At 41.9% G+C, this 13,261-nt stretch overlaps 1 protein-coding gene across 3 annotated transcripts in view; it reads right to left on the minus strand.

The window, feature by feature from the left end:
• LOC117363311 overlaps nt 1-13,261 on the minus strand; it is a 393,068-nt gene that overhangs the window by 101,560 nt on the left and 278,247 nt on the right. For all 3 annotated transcript variants that reach the window (XM_033950808.1, XM_033950807.1, XM_033950806.1), the window contains exon 10: nt 239-694. In XM_033950808.1, the coding sequence (XP_033806699.1) occupies nt 239-694 (456 nt within the window). The remainder of the gene's footprint in view (nt 1-238; nt 695-13,261) is intronic.

The raw sequence follows: 13,261 nt of genomic DNA on the forward strand, positions 1-13,261 counted from the left end.
AGCGGTGGCAACTGCTCCAACACTCATAGAATTCCAATGAGCATCGGAGCATTTACCGCCGCTGCTGGCGCTAAAACCAGCACTACGCGTTCGTATAGGAGGGGGCAAGTCAACATTACAAGTAAACGGGATGGCAAAAATATATGTGCACACTGATATTTATTGCCAAACATCTTTAAATAACATTTGCTATTGAGTTTTCCTAAAAAATTAAAAGGCATAAAACATAGGAACTTACAGTCTTCAAATTTGGAGATACTCTTATGATTGCCCCCTCGATTTCCAAAGATCTGAGATTTCTGCAGCTCTGAATAAGTATGTAATGCCTGAGCTTGCCTCTCCTCGGTCTTCCGCTGGAGCTCTGTTTCTTGCAGAATTTTGGGATCTGGTTTCAGTGTTTCTCCCTCATATCCTGGTCCCGGGAGCTTACCGGAATCTCCGATCACTTCTGGTTTCGGTGTTTCTCCCTCATATCCTGGTCCCGGGAGCTTACCAGAATCTCCAATCACTTCTGGTTTCGGTGTTTCTCCCTCATATACTGGTCCCTGGAGCTTATCAGAATCTCCGATCACTTCTGGTTTCAGTGTTTCTCCCTCATATCCTGGTCCCGGGAGCTTACTGGAATCTCCAATCACTTCCTTTTTCACACAGCTGCTGTCTTCTCTTTTATGGGACTGACGCTCGGATTGTAATGCTAAAGGCAAATAAAAATATTAGAAAAGCATTTGTATTGGGGCAGATTTGGACCAGTGATTTTGTAGAAATACTAAAACTCTGAGAAAGGAGGTGGAAGGGGAAATGAACATGGAGTATGTTTAAATGAATGGAACTGGAGAGAGATTTTGAAAATTTGAATGCAGACTGCACAAAGTGAAGGAAAACTTTCTCTCCCAAATTCTTTAAACGGCGCTCAAAATTGAACGTGCAAATTTGGGCACACTAAATCTCTGCTAATCAGGTGGGATTTAGCAATGCAGCCACGCTAACTGTGGGACATTTTAAAGGAGAATTGCAAACATATCTTTTTCAACAATACTATGAAATATTGTTAGTTTGAACTGATTTTCTCATATCCAACTTTAACTAAAGACAATTACTTTTGACCAAGTGCTTTTTTTTTTTTTGTTAATATTGGAAAATGATTTGATGATGGTTTTATGATGTATGCATGTTATGTTTTTTTTATTGTTTGATTTTATTTTATGTTTTTAGTTATGAATGTATATTGTTCTCTGCTTAGAATGTTAAGATAATGTGGAATATAAATAAATAAATAAAATTAGCACAAATACATCTACTCTATGCCCCAGACATACCCCATGGATTTTTTTTTTATTAGCATATCAGTAATGCATGCACATGTCTAAAGTACTACAGGATTATTCAACATGCCCTGTGGTATGCCATCTTAAGCTGCAGCAAGCACATGTTCTTGCTTACTATATAGCTCAGTAAAAGGCCCTCAGATTTTTATTTTTTTTTAAATAGGGAAATAGCTCCATCTCCAAAAGGCAATTTTTTTTTTTGTTTTTGCAAAATTTCCTGTAAAAGAATTTCCTGTAGTTTTTCTACAGGTTTATTTGTATATAAATTATGCTACAAAAACTGTGCAGTCTTTCACTGACACTGCTTGCTATTTAAGCAAAACCTGCTGTAATGAGAAATTATCTACACATGACATGGGGAACGGTTCACATACAAACACAGAAATATAAGAAGTGACAAGTCATTTTAAGCTACTTGTATTGCTAGCAGGTTTTGCAAACACAAGGAACAGTGATCCCTTGGCTGGCAAACTGAAGTTAAACATCTGATTAGCTTGGGTTAACTTCCTGGTGTGTGATGGCATAATTTGGCATTCATAAGCTATAAATGCACCGCAAATGTCCTCTGCTCACACCTGGCAATGTAATTAGAGACTAAGTCAAGGCTTGGTTAGAAAAAGGACAAGCGATTTGTGCCAATTAGGATGGAAAACAGAAACATTCAAGTAGCAGCACCATTACACAAAGCCAAGGTTTGCATCCAATAGATACAGCAGAAAGTAATTATGAGAGAGACTTCTCAATTATTTTTAAAAGGTGATTGTTACACCGACTGAACTCTTAAGAATTAAGAATTAAGTATGTAGGTAGAGTTTAAATGAAGTGTTATTTTAGAAAAAAAAATCCTACTAGAGCAAAGGTCAAAGAGAGAGTTGATTCTCCCTGTCCTCATGCTGTCTGGAGGAAGAGGTGAGCAGTAACACTCTGGGCCATGCTCTCCTCTGCTACCTGAGGCTTGGCTGTCGCTTTGAACCCATTGCATGATGGGTGTTCAGTGCTGTTCAAAGTAGAGAGGCGCATTGATTCAAAATGAAAAGGAAGGGTCTCCAAAAGAATGCCCCTTCTTTTCAAACAGTGCCCACTGTTCACAAATAGTGTACAGTCTACAAAAAAGTGTACACCCTTTCAAAAGAGTGCTTACAGTTTCCAAAAAAGCACAGGATCTTGATGGCATAGCTTCCATAACAAAATTTGCCCAGAAAAGCCCTGAACAAAATGAGCATTCCTGTAAATGACATTTTGATACGAAATGATAATATTCTGGCTGCACAACCCTAGTTCAAAGTGCTAGCTGGGATCCACAGAGCAGAGGAGAATGTGGCTTCCTCCTTCTGACTCAAAGAGGGAAGGGAAACTCAATTGGGCTAAAGAGGCGCTTGGTGTGATCCGTGAGGTCTGGGCTCCTCCTTCATTCCAACTGACATGGGGTGGCCTGAGTTGCCTCCCTTACAAAATCAATGGAAGAGAGTGTCTGTGGTAGAGATTTGTGCCTCTCGAGTGGAATGGAGGGATCTGAAGGGAGATAAGTGGACCTCTCCTACAAAAAGCTCCCTGGTTCCTCATCAGAATCCGAGGAATGATTGCAAACTCAGAGAAGAAATCATTTGGTGAATTCTTCAGTTTTTGCCTGTCTCACACTACTAACTATGGGTCAGGTCTCCTTCCCCAGAGCACTGGATATGGACAGTGGTGGGGCTGACCAGAACTCTGAGCCCCCTTCAGCTCTTGAAACAAACCACCTCTCCTATCTCGATAGATGGCCAATCTCCCTACAAACTGGAAAAAAGACACCCATACCAGCATCCATAACATCAAGACTATAACACCAGAAATAGCCAATCTTCTCTCCAAACCATATGCCATAATCATATGCATACATAAACACAAACCAAGTTATCTGTGTCATGAACCCTCATGAATTGATGTAATCCCTGGATATGACCAGGCTATTCTAAATTGTAAATCCCATTGAACTCCTTCCATAAATACTGATGTAATGTAATCTACCCAGGAATTTCATATCTAGTATCCCATCTCAACAAGAGCATTCATCACAGAAGCAGTCTATAGCTGTGAGCCAGGCACCAGTGCTCCTGTTCTAGAACCCCGCAATCCCTAAGAACCCTGCAATCATGGGCTGTAAATATGACCAGTAGGTATCACGGTAACATGATTAGTAGAACTCCCCCTCCTCCCTCCCTCAAGAACCTATGAATGGTGTCTCTGTAGCATCAAACAACCCAAGGTGTCCAACTGGACAAGATCCCACAGGTACTGAGCAGCAGAGAAGACAGTGGGAACGGACAATGAACACTCCGCACGAGCAATGGTGTGAAGTAAAGCCTTGTTTATTTCAATCTACAGTAACATAGAACCTGACACAGTACTATGTCAAAGCTTTGATAGTTTACTTGTGGACATACGTATCCCGTATTTTATCAGATTGGATTCTCGCTCTTACGAAGAAGTTTGTTTTTATCTGTGAATCCTATGTTACAGTGACCCTGATGCAGGCACTTCTGTTCACCGAAACATAGTACTGTGTCAAGTCTAGGTTACTGTACGTCTCAGATTGAAATAAACAAGGTTTTACTTCACACCATTGCTCCTGTGGAGTGTTCATTTTCTGTTCCCACTGTCTTCTCTGCACCTCTGTAGCATCTCCAATGTGTGAACTGAGGAGTGAAGGATCTGAGACTGAAACTGAACTTGGGTTATTTATACTGCCACTGAATACTGGGTTGGCCCTTACGTGCTTTAGATTAATTTATCTCGCCTCACTCCACTCCCCTCCTCCCCCCACCAAAAAAAAAACAAACAAAAAAAAACACTGCAAACAAAATCTATGGCCTTGTTCCATTTATAAAACACATTATGTAGTTCTGAGCAACTTTCTATACCTCAGGAATTGTGCTACCACTTCTAACCCAGCTGCCTTCTTATTTGATTTTACACCTGCTTGCTCCAACAGACATTCTGTGGAAAAGAAACTGAAAAGCTTTGTTAAAATTCTTAAGTAGCTGCTGGGGAAAGACATCCAGCCAGAGAAGTACTAACACTGACCAGAAAAAGTGTTTAAAGATCTAAAGATCAGACTACTCTGGGCTGTATGCAGAACAGAGTATACATATTTATAAATACAAAAACCCCACCATTATGTACATTTTCTTATAAAGGACAGCGGCTTTAGTTCAATGGTGTTAGCAGGACAATCCTTTAAGCTGTGTCAAAATGCCAAATATCCTCCGATGCCACCCAGATTTGAATAATTAACAGAGACAAAAAAAAAAAAAAAAGAGAGAGAACTCATCCTTTGACTATCACTACTTTTGACAAGGCATCCTTGCCTCTTCTGTTTATACCAAAGCATGTTCATCTTTATCAGCCATGACAAGTGCCAATCAAACCTTCTGTCTCCAAGGTTTTGAGTTGTTTTGAGCCCCCCCCCCCCCCACACACACACACACACTTTATATGGATTAAAAAAAAATGGAACATTTTCTAACAATCAATGAAGATCCGCAACTAGTGTGTGGTCTGGGGATACAAGTCTTTTCCTTTTGCACTTCTAATCTTTGTCCCACTGTTTACTCCTTTTTGTGTACTTTAATCTCTCCATTGCTCAAAAGGATACTAAACAAATTGTAAATCACCATGGATTAAGCTGTTTTGTTGCTAACTGGTATAGTTATATTTTAGCATTGTCATCGAAGGTAGGAAAAGTAAGAAAAGCCCCTCTTCTGTGAATTAACTTGTTCAAAGTTCATGGAAATAAACCAATTATTACTACTGATACAGCACAATTAATGGACATGATACTGCACCAGAGAGGTTGATATCATCTGAGTTCTTTGGCTGTTTATTTAACACTTTTTTGAGATTAACATCTCTATTCTTGACATGCACAGAGCAGATAAGGACAAGGCTTCAGCTTAAGTTCATGGCCAACAGGATAGTGTCTGTAATCCTGGAGACCATAGCAGTGTGGGGACAAGCCATATTTGTATTTATAACTGATCAAAAGGAAGAAATATAGGGGTAGTTTTGGCATCTGCACAAGCTTCCCACTCAAGTATAGATTGTAACCATTGTAGAGCCATAGATATGCCATCCTCAAATGAGAACTTCCTTCTCATCTCAATCTCTCCCACTATCTACCTCTCTCCCTCCTCCTCCTCTTTCATCTCTCACACTATGTCTCTCTCACACTTTTTCTCTCTATTACACCTCTCTCTCTGCTTGCTACCTCCACTATCTCTCCTCTACTCCTCTATCTTCTTACTCCCACAAGGAAACATTTATCTATTAAGTGTTATGTATATATACTTCAGCATGGGAACACCTTTTCAACACTATGGTGACATATTGACATCATCTACGACATTCTCTATGCATAGTACCGCAGATGTTTTCTAAGACATATTTTCAACTCACGGTGATGTTTATCAGTGAACAGTGATACCTTTAGACACTGATTTCCAAGAAGTATATCTCGCTGATTTTCAAAACATGCCACATGTTTTTGGTGCTTTTTGATTAAAGCTCATGACTTTTGGGTGTTTGTGGGAGGCATCTATTCCCATACTTGGATATCATATCGAAAATGCCCCTCAATACTTTTTGTGTAAAATGTAAATACCATGGTGTATCAGTTACTTAAAAGACAATTGCTTGAGAGTAAAACAGATATTACATCTTACAAATCTCAAGAGTATGTACACCTTGTGTGAATCTCTTCATAAAAGCAGTTAATAAATCCCTATTAATATATAAATAAATAACATTCCAATCTATATTGTCCTAAAGAAGAGGCTTTCCTACCAGGGACAAGCATAAAAATACATACCCAATGTTGTTGTCATACAGCCATGTGAGTCCAACCTTTCAAGTTACAAATATCTGTAGCTGAGTGAATGGATTTTATTTTCCCTTTTGATATCAATAAACCTTTAAAAGATATATGGTTCTTCGTTCTTTTTGCTTTGAACTGCATCTCCTCATTGTTTTGCTTCCTAGAAAACTATGCGAGGCTTTCTCCTTCTTTATTATTCTCTGCATAATCTTGACCAACAGCATTTCCCTAGATCAAAGGTGCTGTTATCCCTGTAAGTGTTTTTATTTATTGGACTCAAGGTTTATGTTTTTTTCCAAAGAGACAGTCACTAAGCTAAGTAATTATGAAGAGAGGTTAATCCATATGGAGACAACTGTCTCCAATTTAGAGACTCAAGCATCTCTCCTCCCCCCCAATACAATCTGGTGTCTCTCAACCCTCCCCCTCCAACTTCTGTATGTGATTCTCCCATCAAGCACAAACCCCTTCCTGAGGACTCCCAAATAAAAGTCCATCCAATACAAACCCCTCCAATCTGACCCCCCCCCTCATCATGAATTACCTCCAAGTGAAGTTTCTCCTTAGTGTTTCTTGAAAATATTTCTTAAGTAATTCCCATGGAAATATTAGCGTTCTCCGTAGACTCAGCCCAATGAAGCAGTACTATCCTTAATACTGACCATCTCAGTAGATTGAAAATGGGTGCTGTTTCACTTTTGATTTGAAAAATCAAAAAAAAAATAGAGAGCTACCTGGTAGCCATTTGCTGAGCACTATCACTGCTATAAGATTTGGTTTTGAACATTGTTTTTTATTATTTATTTGATATATATTGAACAACATATTGAATCAAGAGTGTATTGAGACTTTTAATATTGGCCAGTATATTAAGGCAGGGATTTCTTGGCCTAAAATACCAGTGCCTAAGGTGAACGCCTACCAGCGCCTAACTTAATCTTTGCCCAAACTCCATCCCTAACCATGCCTACTTTCCGCGTAGGCACCGTAGGGCATCTCGGTGTAGACTCCTACTGTGAGGTGGTAGGTGTCTACCGATTTAGATGCCTACCAGCTAATTACTTTTTTAAAATTGTTTTTTCATCAGTTTTTAATGGTGCTTTCAATTAGCACCAATTAAAAAAATTATGGTAGGCACCTAAATCGGCAGATGCTGTCAATTTAGGAACCTAATTTCAGTCACAGTTTATAGAATTAGGGCCTTGGAGGGGCATAATCAAAGTATACGTCTATGTGCAATTTGGGCGGATGGCGCTAGATGCCCAAAGTCGGCAGAGGGAAAATGCCCATTTTCAAAAAATACGTCTAGAATTTCTTTTTTTTTTCGAAAATCATCTGGATATCCAGGCTATTATTCATCCAGACTGCCAGGACGTCTAACTTTATACCATATTTTTGATCCAAATTTTGTTCAAATTTTGGATATGTAAGGGGCCAATCTTATAATGGACTGGCCACAGAGCAGTGGGGCACCTTACAGGGCACTGCTGTGAACTTCATAAAAAAGGTAACAGATAAACATCTCACCAGAATTCCCGTATAGGTTAAGGTGAGCCTCCCAAAACCCACTATACCCACCTGTCTTCAACCCCAATAGCCCTTATGGCTACAGGTTGTACTTATATAGCAATAGAGTAGGGTTTTGGTGGGCGCATATGTTCCACCATAAATGTAGTGGTTAGAGTGGTTTATGGGCCTGAGTCCTCCTCTCTATGATTCAGTAGCCCACCCCCCAGGCTATTTAAGACACCTGTGTGCAGCTTTACTAGGCTTTCCTATACTAGGTTCTGGAGACAGGTATGTACATTTTTATTCTGATCTTTGTGGGGGTGTGAGGGGGTCAGTGAATACTAGGGGAGTGTGCAGGAGTCTGTACTTTGTTTCTACAGTGGTTATCTTGTCACCTTAGATATCTTTTTGCCACTTATTCCTGTTTTTATATCGTCTAACTCACAATGCGTAAGTTTCATCCAGGATGTCTAGTAAAATATTTGATTATCCCTACAGGACGCCTAGGTCAGCCCGCATCCCACCTTAACCACTCCTCCAGGTATGCCCCTCTCAGATCTGGGATTTTTTAAAAAAATCCCTTTACACATCAAGAAAGTCGGTTTGATTACTGGCACTTGGACAGTTTTGTAAAAGTGTGTGTGTGTGGGGGGATAAATTTTTATGATTGGGCCCTCCTGATTCTCTTTCGAATAACCAATGTTTTTCTATTAGTAAGGATAAACGTACTTTTGATTCTTCTGAAATTCTTGGGTGGAAGTTGATTTACAATGAATGACCAATGAAGTAGATAAAATGAATTTTTATCTACTTCATTGGTCATTCATTGTAAGTCAACTTCAACTTTCACCCAAGAATTTCAGAAATTACATGAAAAAACTTAGGGACCCTTTTACTAAGCTGCAGTAAGCACTTATGTGTGCTAACCACAGCTTAAAATGGTCTACCATGGGGTACACTGAGGTATCCCACTGTACTTCTCACATGTGAGTGCTATTGATGTGCTAAAAAAATAAAATTTATGTTTTTAGCTGCTCAGATGTGTCACTAATCAGTTAGTGCAGCTACCTTATCATGTGCTAACTGATTAGTGCAAAATTAACGCATGAGCCCTTACCGCCTACAAAATAGGTGGGCAGTACTTTGTGTAGTACCGCATGCTGCCACAAGAGATCATGGAAACCATTTTTTAAGGGAAGCCACAAGGAGTAGGATTGAGGATTGACCCCCCCCCCCCCCCCACAGACCACCAGGGAAATTAAGTAGACCTCGGAGGCCAACCTAGACCTGGGGGAGTTGGGAGTGGAGGGCTTGTTCAAGGGGGAGAGAAAAGGACCTGGGGAGCGGGGGGGTGGGGGGGGAGTAGGGAGTACGAAGGAGGGATGATATTTTGGATGTTTGGGAGAGGATCAGGGGGCCTTTAAAAGTGAGAGTTAAGGGGGTCCTAGCTGATATTCAGTGCCAAGGCCCACATAGCTAAGAGCAGGTTAATATAGAACAGTGTTTGAGCTGTCCAAAATTAAACCAAATCAGATTTGCCGCAATAGATTTACTTAAATAAGGGAATGGACCTCAGCAACCAATGCTTCAAACTTAAAGATTTTTTGTTTGATAACTAAACATGGTTACAGCGTCTTACATAGATCCACAAAACCCCTTGAAATATTTATGTGTCAAACTTATATCAGTGCAAAATAATGTCTAAAATTATAACATTCCCCCCCCCCAAAAAAAAAAAAATTAATTAATTGTGCACTTATCCTCTGAATCATTTGTGACTGTTTTCAAAATCATCCATCCAATAGGGGCCGTTTCACCCTAGCGGAGGGCTTCATCAGGGAAAAATTTTTTAAATATGTCCAATTTGAAAGTTAACTGGAGCTTCTGCACCTGATGAAGCCCTTCAGCAGGAGTGAAAAGCACCCCGTCGGATGGATGATTTTGGAAACAATGATATATAATTCAAAAGATAAGTCCATAATAAAAAAATTTGGGGGGGGTCCATTTACTAAGGTGCGCTAGCCGCTTTAGCGTGCCCTAAATATTAGCACACGCTAACCGCTAACACATCTTTTATAGTCTATGGACGCGATAATGTTTAGCGCGCGCTATAACAGCTAACGTGCCATAGTAAAAGGACCCCTTTGAATGTTATAATTTTAGACATTTTTTTGCACTATTATAAGTCGGACAAGAAATATTTCAAGGGTTTTTGTGGACCTATGAAAGATACTGGAACCATGTTCGGCTATCAAGCGAGAAAATCTGTAAGTTTCAGGCATTGGTTGCTGAGGTCCACTTTCTCTCATTTAAGTAAATCTATTTTGGCAAATCTGATTTGGTTTGAGGTTTTTCTGCTCATTTGCTTTATCTCACTGTTATTGTTTTAAGGCTGTCCAAAATTAACCCACTTAGCTATGCAGGTCCTGGCACTGAATACTCCTTACTTCTCCCTAACATCGCTCTCTGTACTGCCTCTGACCTGCCCCTTTTTCAGAGGTCAGTCAAAAGCAATATTCAGCATCGCTGCCCACTTTAGTGCCACGAATATTAGGAGTTGACGGTGATAAGCGGTTTAAGCACTGCCCACTTTGCTGCCACTAATATCGGGGATTGGCAGTAGTAAGCGATTTAAGCTTTAATTGCTTTGAATATCAGCTGGTGTGTCTTTTTTCTGCTTCTTTTTGTTTGCTTATGACATGCAATGACATGGGATCTATTGCTGACATATCCTACATGTATGTCATTGCAAATAACAGTCTATCTCCCTTGTCAAAAATATGAGCATATATTCAAATCCTGGCCCCAGGAATGGATCCCTTAACTCAGGTAAAATAAGCATTGGAAAGGACTAAACCAGTGTCCCACAAACTTTGTTGAGCCGTGGCACACTAAACGTAGTGGTTGCAGCTCGAGGCATCCAGAAGTATGCGGTCGTCATCACATCAATGTCCGCGCATGCTGAGACACCAGTGCGGGGTGCCAGCAGGGAAGAGAGCCGGAGAGAAGGAGAGGTGCTGGTGCCGGCTGATTGCCTAAAGGACTTGCCTCTCACCACAAGAGGCACATCCTGTAGGCAGTCAGCTGGCGCTGGCACCTCTCCTCCCCAGTGTGTCACGGCACAGCTGAAATTTCAGGAGGCACACCGTTTGCAATACACTGGACTAAACAAATGACTCTGAAAGTTGTTCTCTAAAAGCAGAAATTATGTCGTGCCAGAGACATATCCAGGAAGAAAAAAAAAAAAAGTACTACTCAAACTGTGATAAAGGAAATACAGAAATGCAAAGGTGCTAGACATACCTTTATTAAAACACATGACAACAATGCCATTTTTAACAACAGAGAATGTATGTATTCCATTACGAACCAAGGAGAGTTCTTTGATTAAATGTCCTGTAAAGAGGCAGCTTTCATGACTGGTCCATAGATCAAGGAAATTGGCTTTAATTATAAAATCATATCTGGATAACTCTTCGGGGTGAAGCGCACCTATGAGAAATCAGAGATGGTGGCTTAAGGATTTACAAATCAATATTCAGCCACTGAGGTCAGTGTCGTTTTTAAAACGCTGGCCACAATGGTTAAATGAAACATGGATATTCAGTGCCACTACCTGGAGAGCAAGAGATGAAGAATATCTGGGCAGATTGGGCTGCACAGCCCATTATTTAGATAATGGCAATATGCACCCCATTATAGCTATCATAGCTGTTCCTAATTACAATAAAAGTCCAAAAATCAATTGGGTCAGTTCGAATTTTTGGATTTTCTGAATTCTCAGACATACTTTCAAAATGAGCTCAAAGGAGGGGGGTTCAGGTCCCAAGCACCCCCTCCATGTGGCTACACCCTCCCTCTCATCCACCCCCACCCTCCCATCCCCTCACTCACAGTCTGATATCTCTCCAGTCCCAGCCCTGCCTGTGTCTCCCTCTCACTCCCCTGTGCAACCACTGGTATACCATACCTTTGTAGGGTAAAAAAAAGTCTTCCACGGTGTAGCCAAGGTAGGATTAAAAGGTAGGCCAAGAAGGCATATGCCTAAGGTGACCATATGTCCCGTTTTGAACGGGACAGTCCCGTTTTCGGATCCCCTGTCCCGTTGTCCCCACACACAGCTTCGGGACGCCCAAAATGTCCCGTTTTCAGAGACAGCTGTGCACGGGGACAACGGGACAGGCAATCGCTTCCTGTCCCTCCCCTGCCGCACAAAAAAAAAAAAAAGCTTCCCTCCAGGCCCGATTTAGGTCCACCGCCACTGCTACTCTGCTGCCACTACTCGAACCTGGAAGCCTTCTTCCCGACATCAATTCTGACGTCGGATAGGACGTTCCGGGCCAGCCAATCGCTGCCTGGCTGGCCCGGAACATCCTCTCTGACGTCAGAATTGACGTTGGAAAGGCTTCCGGGTTCGAGTAGTTTGCAGCAGAGGAGCAGCGGTGGTGGACCTAAATCGGGACTGGAGGGATGCTTTTGTTTTCTGCGGTAGGGGGGGTGGTAGGCAGGCAGGCAGGCAGGCTGGCTGGCTGGCTCTGGGGGAGGGAGGGAGGGAGGCAGGTTTTGGGGGAGGTAGGCTGGCAGGCTGGCTGGCTGGCTGGCTCTGGGGGAGGGAGGGGGTAGGCAGGCTTTAGGGGAGGTAGGCAGGCAGGCTGGCTAGCTCTGGGGGAGGTAGGTAGGTAAGCAGGCTTTGGGGGAGGTAGGCAGGCAGGCAGGCTCTGGGGGAGGCAGGTAGGCTGGCTGGCTGGCTCTGGGGGAGGTAGGCAGGCAGACTGGTTGACTTTGGGGGAGGCAGACAGGCTGGCTTTGGGGGAGGCAGGCAGGCTGGTTCTGGGGGAGGTAGGCCGGCAGGCTTTTTGGGAGGGGGTGGGACAAAGGCTGGAAGCAGTGAGGGGACATAGGAAGGAGGGATGAAGGAAGGAGAGAAAACGGCAGTAAGTAGAAGAAAGACTAGAGAGATAAAGGCCTGGACCAAAGGGGAAAGACAGGAGGCAGAAGCAGGACTTTGGGAGGTGCAGTCAGAGGGGGAGAGCCCCTGAGGAAGAGCAGAGACAGGCAAGATCATAACAGAGGAGGGAGAGAGAGAAAGGGAGACCTGGAACAAAGGTACAAAGGAGAACTGACACTGGATCTGGGGGCACTAAGGACATAGGAAGGAGGCGCTGGGGACACTAAGGACATAGGAAGGAAGGAGGGAGGGAATAGAAAGGGACAATTGTTGGGCCTGAGTGCAGAAAGAAATGAAAGATAGAATGCACAGTCAGAGGGAAACGCAACCAGAGACTCATGAAATCACCAGACAGCAAAAGTAGGAAAAATGATTTTATTTTCAATTTAGTGATAAAAATGTGTCAGTTTTGAGAATTTATATCTGCTGTCTATATTTTGCACTATATTTGTCTATTTTTCTATAGTTACTGAGGTGACATCGTTGAAAACCCCCCAAATACAAATAATTAACATTTTCTCTGCGTATAGGGTGCTTTGTGGTTTTTTTAAAATTTTATGGTTACCATTATGACATAATAAGATATTGTGTGTACATGAAAAATGAATGGAAGAAATTGGGGGCGGG

Source organism: Geotrypetes seraphini, chromosome 7, assembly GCF_902459505.1.
Source record: "Geotrypetes seraphini chromosome 7, aGeoSer1.1, whole genome shotgun sequence".
Taxonomy (NCBI): Eukaryota; Metazoa; Chordata; class Amphibia; order Gymnophiona; family Dermophiidae; genus Geotrypetes; species Geotrypetes seraphini.